The sequence below is a fragment of the Aspergillus homomorphus genome (genome assembly GCF_003184865.1).
Source record: "Aspergillus homomorphus CBS 101889 unplaced genomic scaffold BO97scaffold_69, whole genome shotgun sequence".
Taxonomy (NCBI): Eukaryota; Fungi; Ascomycota; class Eurotiomycetes; order Eurotiales; family Aspergillaceae; genus Aspergillus; species Aspergillus homomorphus.
Genome location: NW_020291955.1, coordinates 73,964 through 88,773, shown reverse-complemented (window position 1 = coordinate 88,773; position 14,810 = coordinate 73,964). Strand labels below are relative to the sequence as shown.

The window sequence follows — 14,810 nt, the reverse complement described above, 5'->3', positions numbered from 1 at the left end:
AAATAGAGGTAGTCCCGGCACACATACCCAGTGTATACTGGATGTTAAGATCAGCCCGGTAGGCAGATCTAATATCAAGTGTAAAAGAGTTGCGGACGACTGTCGGGGTTTCGTATGAGACATTGACATTTATTGTTTCCAAATCATCTTCCTCTCCCAGAACAATGGGTAGGAAATTCCGCGAATGCACCATAGAAATTCTGTTCTATCCGATCAATTCTATGTGCTATGGATATATCAAGGCTACGGTATCATATTCTAGGCTTTTCCGTAGTATATGACACGGTACGCTTCAATATGCCCTTGCTTGGTACATAGAGCACAGCTTTCCTATAACAAAACTGTTCTTTTAAGCTTACAATATACATGGTTAATGAGCATTAGTGCTATGTAATAATCATTACATACATACAATACGCTCTATATACAATAAGGTAGAAGAATTTCTTGAAAGGATAATCATAATTAATTTCATCATTCTGATTATAGTAGAATTTTATAAGTGAGGTATGCGCTACTACGTAATATCCATGGAGTATCCATGATGTCGGCAACCATTGCTCCAGTGCTTGAGTACTTTGCAGGTCATGTGCCGAAGGAGATGAGGTCATCGTCTGCGTCCTCCGCACGCAAACTGGTTAGATAGTTGCTAACTTGCTGCTAACTCAGTAAGATTCAACTTCCGCGGCTTTCCCCGCCCCTGTCAGTTATCTATCACTATAAGTGTCAATGCCACAATCTGCAGGCTCTGATTTCCCTAATAAGCCGTTGAAGATACTTTCAATATTTCATGAAGTCTCCTTCATCTGTCTCTTCTGATTTTATATGTCTTTCCAGTATGGAAAATTAGGGCGGTGATGGTGATGTCGAGGAGGATCATAATTATGATCATGATCATGCAGTAGGGAATCTGCTGGCCCCACTTATAGGGCCGCATTCTCCGGGGCGTCGGGTAGATACTTATAGATTGTTAGCTCGAAAATTACTGAGATATATAACAGCTCTAATACCTAGTCTGATAATGTCTAGGCGAGCCTGGTTGGTGATTGAACCTATATTTAGTCAGTTCTCAAGCCACTTGCGCATGCACCCCCGATATATACTAGAACTGGATTGCCAACATTCGTGCAACCGCACAGGTTCTAACTAGTATCTCCCCAGACCTTAGTCTATATAAGTATATCTCTCTATCTTCTATCCCTTCCACCATCACCAAAAGTCTGTACGAAACCCCCTTCAGCCTATCTCAGGTCGGATACGATAATTTATACCAAAACAACATACGCTATCTCTTCCAGACACTTACTCGGATCGGGAACCCCACAGGAGCAAGTTAACAATCTTCATATCGGCAATGGCGACAAATCTCCCTTGGATCTTCTTAGTTCGGGTTGCTCAGGTTATTTTCGCCGTCATCGTTCTTGGCTTGACGGCATATTGTCGGTTGACCCCGAGGACAGTAGCTAAAATCATAGCTGACGGATAACAGACATCAGCTGGTACAGCTACAGTGACACCGTGAACTTCATGCTATTCAACGGAATATGGACAGCCTTTGTCGCCACGCCTTACCTTGCTCTCTCACCCATGTACTCCCCACGGATCGCCCATATATTCATCATGTTAGCGGTCGAGGCAGTCACCATGATCTTCTGGTTCGCAGGCTTCATCGCCTTGAGTGTTTATCTGCCACCGTCAGAATTTTGCCACTGGAGCAGGTGTCGAGCACTGCAGGCTGCGACCGTCTTTGGGGCATTTGAATGGTAAGTTCCCCGTCTGGACGACTATGAGGCGAAAGACAATCACTGAACACACTGAACGCTCAACATTCCAATAGGGCACTATTTGTCGCTACCACTGTCGTAGCAACTTTCGAGATGATGCGATCTCGGTCCAATAGTGCGAGTACGAAGCCTGGCCCGTATGCTTCCGGTCACGCTGCTGTGTGAACAAAGGAATCGAAGTAAAGCAGAGGCGATCAATTAAGTGACGTCATAAGAAGGGCCTCGCATGCGCCCAAAGATTTTTGATACCACTCAAATTCTCCAGTCGCGATAAAGACGACGATGCGGATTTTGAAGCCAATGACCGTGCCAGAAAAGCAATATGAGTATTTAGGAGAGGATGCTAGGTGCCGTGACGCGGCGTTTTTCTCAAGGGGTTTGTTTCCAACTTACGTTCAGGATATCCATGTCTAATTTAACCAACTTAACCAACTTGAGCTCATGCCGTGCTCAATATTCGTGCTATGGCAGAAACCTTTTCGGTTTGTTTTTACTCACATACAACATATAGTCATTGTCGGGATGGGGAACAATGATCATGCCTACAAGACAAATAGACCGACCCACAATTTGTGCAATCCATATTGCGATAGCGGAGCTTGCATGAAGACGCAGATATAGATGTACAACCGGCAATAAATTTACAACATATATGTACGGCATATGCAGAATGGGACTGGCTTGTAGAAAGGAATATACTTGAAGGCATTGTACTTGGGCGTACTTCAGCGGTGAAGTTAGTATCTCCGAAGACAGTAGTGATCATGCCTGCTCCTGCAGTACACCACATGTATATACTCCCTATATTTCTTACAATAAGGGATAAAGATACACACGCTGAAAACATAGATCTTGCCCCGTAACAGCTACAACAAGCTCTCAGTAGAAGCCGAAGAGCTTCCTCATACCCAAGAAAGGATGTATGGCCCGCTTCCTCAAGACGGTCCGAGGCCTTGAGATTGAAGAGGTATAGAGCTGGAACAGTCTTGTCCTTCGAGGGCTTATAGAGGAAAGAGGACAGTCAGTATTCGTATCTATTTGGTCAGCTACCGGGCTTAGTGTTGGACTTGATGCTGTAGATTGAAGATCGAGGAGCTTTTCAACTCATGATATCAGATTAAGCTACCTGGCACTCCTGCTAAAACATCCCTTTGCCGGATATCCTTTGATAGTAACGGCCTTCCGTGCGCGACTTCCTCCAATAGTCACTATTTGGAGGCTTCCTTGCCCCTTCTAATACTGACGGCCTTCCCATCGCTACTTCCACATTTACCCCTACTCTACATGTCATATTCCGGGATCACTGGAACCCCAGACGCTTCATATAGTTAACTGCTGACTTTGTGACTATTTGCCTCGCGTCTCACTGGCTGGGTACTAACCCTATTTTACCAATTACTGCCGTCGCCCCGGCCCCTCCCATAACCACCGCTCATACACTCCTTGCGAAGCAATTGACATTGTTGACTTCAAGTCACTCTAGTCTCTCACTCTGCCTTATGCTACTCGACGGATGCACAACTGCGGATCTTGAAGTTGAATCTTGCATTGCCGTCATTGCACATAATGTCCCTCATGGCACCAGCATCGTCAAAGCCGAGCCACACTGAGAGTGAGCCTCATCGCAGTGCTGCAAGTGCTGTTCATGTACTAGGCTTTGAACATGAAGTCCCAGTTAGTAAATGATAACATCCCAAAAAAAGAAAAGAAAGAAAAAAACTTTTGCCCAACGCAGGCAAGTACATTTTTGTTGCTGACAACTCCGCTCCGATATTAGATTCAAAAGCATTCCAATGCTTTAGCCAGTGTGCCCGAGCCTCTGAAACCATTTGTGCCCGAAGGCACTCAATTCTCGGCAGATGAAGTTTCTTATGATGTTACATCAAGCAAGGTCAGAGCCTCGTGACTCACGCCAACATTTCAAGATCTCACAAGCCTAGAAGCAGAAGTTGGAGCATTCCAGTATTGCCTCTCCCACCGCACATACAGAGATGGATAGGATCCTGGCAAAGCTCTCGCCCAAACCTCAGCTATTCGAGACCATGTCTTCTGTGGAGCAGAACCTATTCTCGAGACTACCCAGCGAACAGTATCTACTAAAGCGGCATAGCCATCACATGTATGACGATCGTACGGACTCGGATTATGGTGATAATTACGCAGACCTTGACAAGTCTTCCCACAGCGTGCCATCAGCAGAAGTTCCTCGAGCACCTATTAGCCTGGTCGAAACCGAGCCGTCGCATGATGCTCATATCAACATGGCCGAGGTCCTACGTTTGAAGCAGGAATTACTGGCCGCCAACTCAAAAATAGCTCTACAGGAGCAGGAATTGGCCCAGACTCGCGTGATCAAACATACCATAGATCAAGCACTCGGACCACCTTCTGAAGCTGAGTTCAATGGAAGGGAAGTGACAGAGCAAACAATTGCAAACTTACAGAGTGCATTCAAAGCGTCGCAGTCTGGGTTTACGTCTATACAGGATGGCTGGAATACGCACGAAGACTCCCAGTCAGACATGTCAGATGCACTCTCCGCTGGAGCATACAACAGAAGTCGAGGTTTATGGACTTCTACAGCCCAGAAAGTCATGAACACAACGATAAGCTCGCCGGCCACGGAAAGACCCTATGGAGAGCCATTCCCACTGCCTAGCAACAGTCCCTATGGCGAGGACTCGAATAGGTTCTGGGCTGGCTCAAGTACGAGTCCCAGTGTTTCAAGCCATGATGTTTTCCCATCACATCGCGTGTTCTCAGGCCCAGTCACGGGAGCTTTCACACTTGATGCACACTCTCCCGAAGAACAAATTAGGTACATTCAAGGGCCAGCGCTAGGGCCACGGCGCTCCTTTACTCAGAACGGCCGGGGTGGATCCTGCTTTCCAGCTCACGGTACTCCATGGGGAGCCTTTGCTTTAAGTCCTGAGTCTACCTTCTCGAGGCTTTCTGTGGATAGGCCCAATGGGACTTACCAACAAGTTGGGCTATACCCAGTTCACCCATATCACCAACGTCCAGTCGGAACTCCACTCTCACCAACAGCCACGGAATTTAATGCAAATAACTCGTGGCAGACATCATCGGTGAGCAGAAAACCGGTTTTCGTTTTCTTTCTTGCTGCTTTGGTTTGAACTTACATATCTAGATTGGCACAAATTCCAGTCAAACATATATTTCACCATTGGAACCGATCAATTACCGGCGACTGCTTGACAAAAATGTTTCTTGCGATTGGAAATATATAGTCGATAAGATCGTGTGTAATAACGACCAGCAGGCCTCGATATTTCTACAGCAAAAACTCAAGGTTGGGACAACCGAGCAAAAATATGAGATCATAGAGGCAATCGTACACCAAGCCTACCCTCTCATGATAAATCGCTTTGGGAATTTCCTCGTCCAACGCTGCTTTGAACATGGGACCCCTGACCAGATCATCGCAATTGCCAATGCTATCAAAGGAAATACCTTGAGCCTAAGTATGGATCCGTTCGGCTGCCATGTGATACAAAAGGCCTTCGATTGCGTTCCTGAAGAGCATAAAGCAGTTATGGTCCATGAGCTTTTACGGAGAATACCAGAAACTGTCATTCATAGGTACGCATGTCACGTCTGGCAGAAGCTATTTGAACTGCGGTGGAGTGCAGAACCTCCGCAGATAATGAGTAAAGTAAACGAAGCACTATGCGGGATGTGGCATGAAGTCGCGTTGGGCGAAACGGGAAGTTTGGTGGTGCAGAATATATTCGAGAATTGCGTTGAGGATGAAAAGGTGATACCTCGCCTTTTCTCATTCTTTCCCGGACCATCCAGACAACCGATCCAAGCTTGAACATTCTGCTCAGAAGACATTAACCACCCTGCTGGCTTTGCAATATGCTAACGCGATGCGCAGCGCCCTGCCATTGAAGAGGTTCTATCGAAGATCGACATACTTGCACATGGCCAATTTGGAAACTGGTGCATCCAGCATGTTTGTGAACATGGTGTTCCTCACGACAAGAGCCGCGCCATCGAACACATTCTTGCCTGGTCAGTGGATTACAGTATGGATCAATTTGCTTCGAAAATTGTGGAGAAATGCCTGAAGATAGGTGGCTCCGAGTTCCTGGATCGCTACCTTGCCCGAGTATGCACAGGCCGCAGTGATCGCCCGAGGATGCCATTGATTGATAGTAAGTTTATTATCCAATGTGTGTGGCTGTCTCTGATTCAGCGTAGTTGCAGGAGATCAGTATGGCAATTATCTCGTGCAATGGATATTGATTAATGCCGCGCCGCATCAGCGTGAGTTAGTCGCCAGCCATATTAGGTATATACCGGTCAGCTGGATTGCCTAGAACTTGTTACTGATGTGACATGCAGAAAACACATGGTGTCTTTGCGTGGCTCGAAGTTTGGTTCCCGTGTGGCCATGCTATGTTGTAACCCTTCTCATACGACTCGCCCGGGGCCAGGCGCCGGCTTGTCAGTCAATCGGTTTAGCAATTTTGGCGATGACAGGTACCAGATCTCTGGGCAACATGGCGGGCGCTTCACCCGCACAAATCAGTGGAACCCTAATTACCCACCATTCCGATGAAAGTGTCAAGAAGAGTGTTGACCCAAACGCGTCCTTTGGAATCACGAGAGGAACTTTCAACAAAATTTTCACCTCGATTATTCCAAGTAACTACCGAATGCCCTATACACCGTTCATACTTCGTTCAATGGCGGGACTGCCGAAGGGTGCGCTTCGCTTTGTGCGTGGTTGATCTTGTTTAAGTCGGATGAAGCTCACATCTTATTCTTCCATATGCGCTGTTATAGCACTATGCTGTGTATTGTGGCTCATGGTCCAGGAAAACTGTTTTCTATTCTATCTGAAGCAAGTCGAGGGGAAAAGGAAACAGGCAACGGAACAATAGCAAGATAGTTGGGGAGCTACAGTATCTATACCTTTGACTTTATCACTCAAAATATTCTAGAAAAGGCAAGATTGGATTTAAGTCATGATCGATTATGCGTAGGGTTTACGGACAGTGAAAGTTATTGATCACTAGTCTACTACCTACTGTGCAGAGGCTCCTATCATTAAATATAGACTATAATGACATGATAAGCTACTCTATACCACTAAGGACCTAGTTGGTCATTCAATTAGAGCAAAATTCCTGCGTCGGCTAGATTGAGCACCGCTTTAAACATAAGCCCGAAGTCAGTATTCAGTTGCCAGGCTCCTCGCCGTTTTCCTGCTCCCACGGCTTCCGTCTTTTCGATTTGGTACTTGGTGTATCTTGACCAGAAAGTACAGTGTCTGGTACCTGCTGAATTCCAGGTATGGGTTGCCCGGTCGTAATGAGTTCGACTATGTGAGCGAATGATGAAGGATATGCGGGCTCTGCTTGCCCTGATCGTGAATTTGCATGGCCTGCAGATGCCACGCTGGATTGCTGCTGGTTCACAGTACTAGCTTGAACTGCCGTAGGCCTGGCTTGAAGCCATGCCTGATAACCTGCGACATTGACTGGAAACTCGAGCTTTTCTTTTCTGAACCGAGAATAGTATTGCCAAACTTGATTAGAGCTCTATCATGCAAATGTCTTGTTGACGGAGGAATTTTACCTCGAGAAGTAGAAACATTTGGCTTGCAATGTAATATCGTCGTCGCGATCAATCTCTGCTTTTGATGCTGGTGTTCCGGGATGTCCGAGGATTATCGAAAGCCCAAGAGCAAACTCAGGATCCTTTTCGAATGGATATAGTCTCAGTTTTTCAAATAACTTGATGTCTTTTTCATGTTCAGCTTCATGTGGATCTGTTGTTTTATCAAAAGACCGGATCAAGCCCTCCTGTGAGACAGAATCGTAATCCATAATCGTGAACGGGGCTATGGTGACATAGGTTCGCAGTAAGTCGATCCTTTTGCCACAAGTAATATATCGGGGAGCTTGCCAATCGGAGTGTGTAGTGGACGTGCGGCATGTGAGTGTGGGCTGCGTCATAGGCGCTAGACGCAAGACTAGCCGAGGTCTGCTGCACACATTCCGCGGTAATACCTGCAGTGCTTCTACTCATTTTCTACAGAAGTTGAGAACCAGCAACTTAGATTAAAACAGTTGCAGTCTTCGCCAATCCAAAGACTTGAGGCATTCATTGACGGAGGAGGAATCGTACACCCAATGTAATACTGATACTACTTTGCTCAGGATGCCATGTGCGGATCGCTGTCATGGATGTGTTTACAACGATACCACGCTCAAGACGCTCGCATATGACGATTACATTTTCTGCTGACTGCCCATACACTGGCCGCCGCTCCGCTTTGCTAGGCTGACTTCCGTGTCTCGTTCCCGACCAACATCCATAGTGTACGGCTTACGGATATTGCACGTCCTGCGTAGAGTGGGTGGCGAGAACGGAGCGTCTCGTAGTAGTACTGAGTTATATCGACTAGATCATGCCGATGTATCCATCCTGTCAGTAATATCAGCACCAGGAGCAGGCCTGGGCGACGTTGGCGACGTGGCTCTGCTTTGACAGCCAGGGCAGTTATGCACAACTTCATGAGCGAAAAGGTCGCAGTCAATGCAAAAATGATTCCGACACACAGTACATTCGTAGCGACTGCTTACGCTCATTCCTTTTGACTGTACGTCTGACGCCTGCCATTGATCTTTGGAAGGCACGAGGGGGAAAGTGATACCGCAAGCGAAGCAGGCCGCGCTACGCGAGGCCCGTTGCCACGGAACCTCGACCCAATTCACCAGTGGGAAAAGGTGGTGATAAGAGCGAGCGAGATGCGTGGATAAAATTAGTGTCAAACCGCAGGAAGGACATTCGGCGGGAAGGCCGCAAACTTTGCTATTGCATCGAGAGCAAGAGTAGCCTCCACAAGAAGGATTCGAATGGCATGCACATAGAGAAGGATGAGCCTCGACAGAACGAGACGGAAATCCCATCATCAAGAGGGAGCTTGCGGACTGCTTCTGGGAAAGTGTGGCCGGAGGGGTCGTGACACCCATTACCAATTCGCGAAAGTGCTGTTCGTTCAGTGCCACACCGTATGTGTTATCATCGCCATGATTTGTCTTGGAACAGAGCTCACGGCAGATGGCAACTTGAGCAGCGAGACCCACAATGCCAACACGGATTTTCTCGCTGACCAGAGTAGCTATGGTTCGGTGGATGTCACCCGGATCAGAGGATAACAGGGAGCCGAAGATGATTAGTACTTCACGGGTGCCGTGGGTTGGAGTGTGGCTGTTGAGCATAAGTTTAGTTCGTGGGCGCAGATCAGCCGTGCCAATGCTCTGGAGGATGAGAACGTACAAAAGAGCACCACGGGCCATTTCGAGCCCATTCTGTAGACTGGGAAGACCCTTCGGGTCATGGTCCCGTAGGTGTTGGATTGCACTGATGTGTTCAGTAGGATTTCCGCTCATGTCACTAACCCGTACTGCGAGGCCATCCCTCAAGCCAAGAACGCCCAGCTGAGAGATGGGGTTTTGTTCAAAGAATTCTCTTACGAACTCTTGGGCGTAGCGAAGGGACAGGAGATATCGCGTTGGCCTTAGATCCTTTTCGGCCATCGACTGTGACAAATCAAGGACCAGCATAAGATGGCGGATAATGCCTCGTTGTAGCGGTGTGGTGTCTCGTAGAAGTCTGCCAAGATGATGCCAATGTCAGCTTCACCATACCCTGGAATCATTATTCTTTTTCCTTTACGTGCATTAAGAGATTCAAGACTGAAGATTAATACCTCTTTCTTTTCCCAGCTTCTAGTAGTCCCTCTACTGTGGAGTTTATCGTGCCGTCTGCGCCTTCAACCAAACTTTCCCAGGTCCTCGAAACTTCCCATTCGGCGCCTCCACGGTTTCTCTTCCTCTTCGAACGTGACGGTTGGGCGGCTCCGCCTCGAGATGAACCTAGATTACCATCAACCTCATCCTCGGAGATTTCCCCTACATACTCTTCATCGGAATCGGCCATCGAGAGAATCGTAAGAGAGATGCGAGAGGAGGGTTGGAGACAAGATGAATGAACGTGAATTGAATATGCTTCAGAAGGTTGGCTTTAGCTGTTTTTGGGACTAGTCGATATGGTCACGGGTCCACGGTCACATACCTTTTATGCGGCTACATACTCCGTACTGTTACTGTTATAAAACGACACACTGTGGCTCGCACGCACGCATAGAAGTGGACTACTGATCGTACAATACGTACTGATCCTGCTTGTTACTTACCCATGGGATTAGGTAATAGATTCAATGTGGAGGATCGTTCTGCGTCCCGAAAAGGGTCCAAGCTCCGACGGAGCTCCGGTTGATGTCAATGATAATTGAATAATGCATGGATGGTCTTATGCCATTCATTCTACATGTTTGGACACGACTCGGCAACTCGAAAGCTTCTTTTACGTACAACACCCCCCTCGTCCCCGTCCTTTTCACTCCTCTATGAACGTGACGAACTGATAACCGTTTCAGGCTCCCGAGTCTCAGCCACTATTTTCCGTCGACGTCTTCAATTCACTGGACCTAGTTATGTATGTATGCCACCCAATCCCTGTATCAATACAGGTAAATGAGGTTTCGTGTCACTGATGCGCTGAAGATAGCCGTAGACCGATACGGGATCCCCATCTAGGCTTGTTTTAGATACAGATACTAGTATAAGTACTAGCATTAATGTGGGGGAGAAATTGTCGCATTAAGAGCACAGCTGCCACAGCGTCGCCAGCCAGGTGCACTGGTGTTAGAACTCGAGCATTCCGTGGAAGATTTCTGGTTCATCCGGTCCGACCACTTTCCCTCTACTGCCCCTCCTGCCCCTCCGTCTCCCCCTCTCCCCCTCCTTTCGCTTCCTCACCACGTTCCCGCCATCTTTCGATTCTTCCATTTTCCTCGCGCACACATTTGCTTCCTACCTCCATTTGTACTGGCCATTTACCCTCCTCCGCACGGTGTTGCTCCTCCGACTTTCGTACCCGCACAATGGTATCAAAAGACAGGGACATTCTTCCGGACGTGTGAGTTACAGACCGTGACGGACTTGCTGTACCCGATAACCTCAGTCCTAATTAAAAGCTTGATAGGGCCAAGCCAGTTCATTACGATGTGTCTCTCTTTGATCTACAGTTCGGTGATTCCTGGGGTTACAAGGGTATCGTCAAGGTCAATGCCAGAGTCACCCGCCCCACGAAGGAGATTGTGCTCAATTCCAAAGAAATTGAGGTTCAGAAGGTCGAGGTCCATGGAGAAGATGGTCTGTTGAACTGACACCTGCCTGCAAATGGCTTCTTTCACAATTGGTACCATTTGGCATGATATTGACAGCCTGCGATAGGAACCAAGCTCTTGGAAGCATCAGATATCGTCTACGATAAAACCTCAGAACGTGTGGCTTTCAAATTTCCGTCGGAGATTGCGCCCTCTAATATTCTCCTCTCGGTCAATTTCACCGGAATTATGAACAATGCCATGGCCGGGTTCTACCGCTCTAAATACACCCCCGTCGTGGAACCCGCCGGAGATACCCCCAAAGAAGGCGACTTCCACTACATGTTGAGCACTCAGTTCGAATCTTGCGACGCGCGTCGAGCGTTTCCATGCTTTGACGAACCGAACCTGAAAGCCACTTTCGATTTCGAGATCGAGGTACCCAACGGCCAAATTGCCTTGAGCAACATGCCCATCAAAGATGAGAGAGATGGACATACCCCGGGCCGCAAAGTCGTTTCCTTCGAGAGAACTCCTGTCATGAGCACCTATGTGAGTCTTCCCAGAACTTTCGTTGTGTAATTTCTCTAAACATATAATCCAGCTTCTGGCATGGGCTGTTGGCGATTTCGAATACGTGGAGGCGATGACCCAGCGTAAATATCAGGGAAAGAGTATACCAGTCCGTGTCTATACTACAAGAGGTCTGAAAGAGCAAGCTCGATTTGCTTTGGAATGTGCTCATCGCACCGTTGACTACTTTTCCGAGATCTTCGAGATAGAGTATCCCTTGCCTAAGGCAGATCTTCTTGCCGTCCATGAATTTGTGAGTTACTCTTCTAAATCTTTCAATGACGTTGAATAGGCACGCTGATGCTGCGTAGGCCATGGGTGCCATGGAAAATTGGGGACTGGTAACCTACCGAACTACTGCTGTTCTGTTTGAAGAGGGCAAGTCCGATACCCGTTACAAGAATCGCATTGCCTATGTAGTCGCTCACGGTGAGTCGCTAGTTCCCGCAGCACTGCGAACATAGGTCTGACATCTTTTGCCTCAGAATTGGCCCACCAATGGTTCGGCAACCTCGTCACGATGGATTGGTGGAACGAGCTATGGCTTAACGAAGGGTTCGCAACCTGGGTCGGTTGGCTTGCTGTAGATCACTTCTACCCTGGTAAGTTCTCACTAAAGCGTGTCCATGGCCAAATAGAACTTAGTTGACACACATGCAGAATGGAATATCTGGTCTCAGTTTGTTGTGCGCAATTCCCGAGGTAATCCCGAGTGTTCAGTTCCATGTTGACCTGCGCACAGGCTGAAGGTGTCCAACAAGCTTTCCAGCTCGACTCTTTGCGAGCATCACATCCGATTGAGGTACCTGTTCGCAACGCTCTCGAAGTGGACCAGATTTTCGATCACATAAGCTATCTCAAGGGAAGCTCGGTCATCCGCATGCTAAGTGATCATCTCGGCCGGGAAACTTTCTTACGCGGGGTAGCCGCTTATCTCAAAGCTCACGCATACGGCAAGTTGGCAGTGACGACAATTTTTGCAATCATTGGGTTACTGACAATGAATCTGTTCAGGAAATGCTACCACAAATGACCTATGGTCGGCTCTTAGTGAAGCATCTAACCAGGATGTCACTAGCTTCATGGTAAGTTTCTCAAATTCGTCTTCTGACAAGTAGAACTGACAGCATGGTGAAGGATCCTTGGATACGCAAAATCGGTTTCCCGGTGGTCACTGTCACGGAGGAGCCGGGCCGAATCAACATCCGGCAAAATCGCTTTCTCTCGACGGGTGATGCCAAACCAGAGGAGGACGAAACGACATGGTGGATCCCCCTTGGAATCAAGTCGGAACCGGAGGTGACCAACACACGTACTGGCGCTCTGGTGTCTAGATCAGACTCAATCGCCGGTGTTGGCCAGGGATCTTTTTACAAGATAAACAAGAATCTCTCTGGGTTCTACCGTACTAGCTATCCTGCTGATCACTTGGCTAAACTTGGCCAGTCCTTACATTCCTTGAGTACTGAGGACAAGATTGGCCTTATCGGCGATGCGGCTGCCCTTGCCGTTTCCGGCAATGGTACCACTGCCGCTCTATTAGCCCTATTGAGCGGTTTCAAGGAAGAGAAAAATTATCTGTTAGTATCCCCATGAACCTAAATAGTGCGTCTCATGTGTGCGAAAGATTTCTAAAAACGATCGCATCCTAGTGTTTGGTCTCAAATCTCAACTTCCGTCGCAAATCTACGTTCTGTATTTGCCCAGAACGATTTAGTGGCGTCAGGGTTGAAGAAATTTACTCTGGAATTGGTCTCACCCGCTGCTGAAAGAATTGGGTGGGACTTCAAGCCGGATGATGATTATCTTACTGTACAGCTCCGCAAGCTTCTGGTTGGAATGGCATGCCATGCTGGCCATAAAAGGTAAGTTGGCTTGAGATTCATGATCGCGGAAGAGAGCTTCACTAACGGTTGGATTTAGCATGATTTCCGAGGCTACCCGACGCTTCAAACTTTGGAGCACTGCTAGAGATAAAAATGCTGTGCATACCAATTTACGTTCTGTTATCTTTGGTGTTGCAGTCTCGGAGGGCGCTGATCAAGCGTACGAGTCTGTAAAGGGAGAATATTTGAAAACAGATTCTGTCGACGGCAAAGAGATTTGCTTAGGAGCTCTCGGACGGACGAAGAACCCTGATCTGGTTACTGACTATCTCAATTTTGTCTTCTCGGACAAGGTTGCTATCCAGGACATACACAACGGCGCTGTCTCACTCGCTTCAAACTCAAGCTCTCGCCATCTGCTCTGGGAATACATGAAAGCGCACTGGGGCATGGTTGAGTCTCGTCTGTCGACAAACAATGTTGTCTTCGAGCGCTTTGTGCGCATGGGACTCGCCAAGTTTGCGGATCACACCATTGAAGCCGATATTTCCGCATTCTTCAAGGATAAGGATACAAGTGCTTATGATCGCGCTCTGGTCATTGTGGCTGATAGCATCCGCACAAATGTGCATTATAAAGAGAGAGAAGAAATTCCGGTCCTAGAGTGGCTCCGGGCTCACGGATATGCTTGATTGTTCAGGATCGGCGGTTGTGGTTCGTGTGTAGTTAGTTGCCTCCTGATGCAGGCCTGCGTCGCTATGATAATCACTTGAGCAACACCTAGTGAGACTTAGAGTAGGGTTCGTGACATGAGAATGAGAAGGTCATTTGCGCGAAGCTACGAATGATGAGCCGACCTCGAGCCTCGAGTTGACGGGTACCCTTGCAGACTGTCATTCACCGGCGTGACTAGCCCTAGTGGTATCAAGAAGGACTTGCTGTACCCGTGACACATTCTGCAGAGCGCGTCGCTGGAAAGTTGATCATGTAGTAAAGATAGGCAACTAAGGTAGGTAGCTTACTGGTAGTGTAGGTAAGATGATCTGCCTCCAGGCTGTACAGTGCCAGTGCAAAGCCCGATTGGTGTGCGTGGGCTCGAGGTAGGTAGGTGGGTCAGTTTGCCCAGTGGTGTGAAACGGTCGTTCCCAGATCAGAAGCCCGCCCACTCGCCCGCTGGAACCTGCGCGTTGGGCTCCCCTGCCTTCCTGCAGTCAGCAACGCAACAACCGCCATTTCCAAGAGACCGACCGCCTGGTCACTCAGCTAAATAGACACTCCGAGCATCAATTACAATCACAGCTTGCTGCCGCCCTCACATCTTTCCCTTCGTTCAACGTGTCCAGCCTGCTTAGAAACATCCCTCAAAACCTCTTCTGAGCCTCCGAGCACCTACAAATATTTACACAGACCCAAACT

General features: G+C 48.0%; 5 protein-coding genes across 5 annotated transcripts; 3 read left to right on the top strand and 2 right to left on the bottom strand.

Moving 5' to 3' along the window:
* The first annotated feature begins 1,013 nt into the window (after positions 1 to 1,013).
* Positions 1,014 to 2,361, top strand: BO97DRAFT_409122 (MARVEL domain-containing protein). Its single transcript, XM_025695999.1, has 3 exons — positions 1,014 to 1,439; positions 1,490 to 1,763; positions 1,838 to 2,361. Exons 1-3 carry the CDS (start codon positions 1,355 to 1,357, stop codon positions 1,947 to 1,949), a joined length of 471 nt encoding a protein of 156 aa, XP_025546476.1. The 5' UTR covers positions 1,014 to 1,354; the 3' UTR covers positions 1,950 to 2,361.
* Positions 2,362 to 3,350: 989 nt separating this feature from the next.
* BO97DRAFT_464015 (Pumilio-family RNA binding repeat-containing protein) lies at positions 3,351 to 6,583 on the top strand (the record flags this gene model as incomplete). Its single annotated transcript, XM_025699479.1, has 6 exons — positions 3,351 to 3,458; positions 3,725 to 4,873; positions 4,936 to 5,562; positions 5,686 to 5,965; positions 6,012 to 6,102; positions 6,156 to 6,583. 6 exons carry the CDS (start codon positions 3,351 to 3,353, stop codon positions 6,370 to 6,372), a joined length of 2,472 nt encoding a protein of 823 aa, XP_025546475.1. The 3' UTR covers positions 6,373 to 6,583.
* Positions 6,584 to 6,854: 271 nt separating this feature from the next.
* Positions 6,855 to 7,704, bottom strand: BO97DRAFT_378802 (DUF5572 domain-containing protein). Its single transcript, XM_025693133.1, has 2 exons — positions 7,395 to 7,704; positions 6,855 to 7,319 (listed from the first exon to the last, which is right to left on the bottom strand). Exons 1-2 carry the CDS (start codon positions 7,643 to 7,645, stop codon positions 6,995 to 6,997), a joined length of 576 nt encoding a protein of 191 aa, XP_025546474.1. The 5' UTR covers positions 7,646 to 7,704; the 3' UTR covers positions 6,855 to 6,994.
* A 215-nt stretch (positions 7,705 to 7,919) lies between these two features.
* Positions 7,920 to 9,805, bottom strand: BO97DRAFT_378801 (TFIIH/NER complex subunit SSL1). Its single transcript, XM_025693132.1, has 3 exons — positions 9,535 to 9,805; positions 9,102 to 9,437; positions 7,920 to 9,032 (listed from the first exon to the last, which is right to left on the bottom strand). Exons 1-3 carry the CDS (start codon positions 9,762 to 9,764, stop codon positions 8,228 to 8,230), a joined length of 1,371 nt encoding a protein of 456 aa, XP_025546473.1. The 5' UTR covers positions 9,765 to 9,805; the 3' UTR covers positions 7,920 to 8,227.
* Positions 9,806 to 10,263: 458 nt separating this feature from the next.
* Positions 10,264 to 14,240, top strand: BO97DRAFT_481385 (M1 family metallopeptidase). Its single transcript, XM_025700810.1, has 13 exons — positions 10,264 to 10,322; positions 10,391 to 10,805; positions 10,872 to 11,041; positions 11,123 to 11,547; positions 11,600 to 11,821; positions 11,880 to 11,997; positions 12,054 to 12,170; positions 12,229 to 12,254; positions 12,311 to 12,521; positions 12,583 to 12,653; positions 12,706 to 13,148; positions 13,221 to 13,433; positions 13,492 to 14,240. Exons 2-13 carry the CDS (start codon positions 10,465 to 10,467, stop codon positions 14,084 to 14,086), a joined length of 2,952 nt encoding a protein of 983 aa, XP_025546472.1. The 5' UTR covers positions 10,264 to 10,322; positions 10,391 to 10,464; the 3' UTR covers positions 14,087 to 14,240.
* The last annotated feature ends 570 nt before the right edge of the window (positions 14,241 to 14,810 follow it).

Coding starts and splice junctions, on each gene's coding strand:
- BO97DRAFT_378801 (XM_025693132.1), bottom strand. CDS start 9,764: ATGGCCGATTCCGATGAAGAGTATGTAGGGGAAATCTCCGAGGATGAG. Junction 9,438..9,534: donor GAAGCTGGGAAAAGAAAGAG/GTATTAATCTTC, acceptor TCATCTTGGCAG/ACTTCTACGAGACACCACAC. Junction 9,033..9,101: donor ATGGCCCGTGGTGCTCTTTT/GTACGTTCTCAT, acceptor TATGCTCAACAG/CCACACTCCAACCCACGGCA.
- BO97DRAFT_378802 (XM_025693133.1), bottom strand. CDS start 7,645: ATGGATTACGATTCTGTCTCACAGGAGGGCTTGATCCGGTCTTTTGAT. Junction 7,320..7,394: donor AAATGTTTCTACTTCTCGAG/GTAAAATTCCTC, acceptor TTCTCGGTTCAG/AAAAGAAAAGCTCGAGTTTC.
- BO97DRAFT_409122 (XM_025695999.1), top strand. CDS start 1,355: ATGGCGACAAATCTCCCTTGGATCTTCTTAGTTCGGGTTGCTCAGGTT. Junction 1,440..1,489: donor TCTTGGCTTGACGGCATATT/GTCGGTTGACCC, acceptor GACGGATAACAG/ACATCAGCTGGTACAGCTAC. Junction 1,764..1,837: donor GTCTTTGGGGCATTTGAATG/GTAAGTTCCCCG, acceptor ACATTCCAATAG/GGCACTATTTGTCGCTACCA.
- BO97DRAFT_481385 (XM_025700810.1), top strand. CDS start 10,465: ATGTGGGGGAGAAATTGTCGCATTAAGAGCACAGCTGCCACAGCGTCG. Junction 12,171..12,228: donor TGTAGATCACTTCTACCCTG/GTAAGTTCTCAC, acceptor ACACACATGCAG/AATGGAATATCTGGTCTCAG. Junction 12,255..12,310: donor ATATCTGGTCTCAGTTTGTT/GTGCGCAATTCC, acceptor ACCTGCGCACAG/GCTGAAGGTGTCCAACAAGC.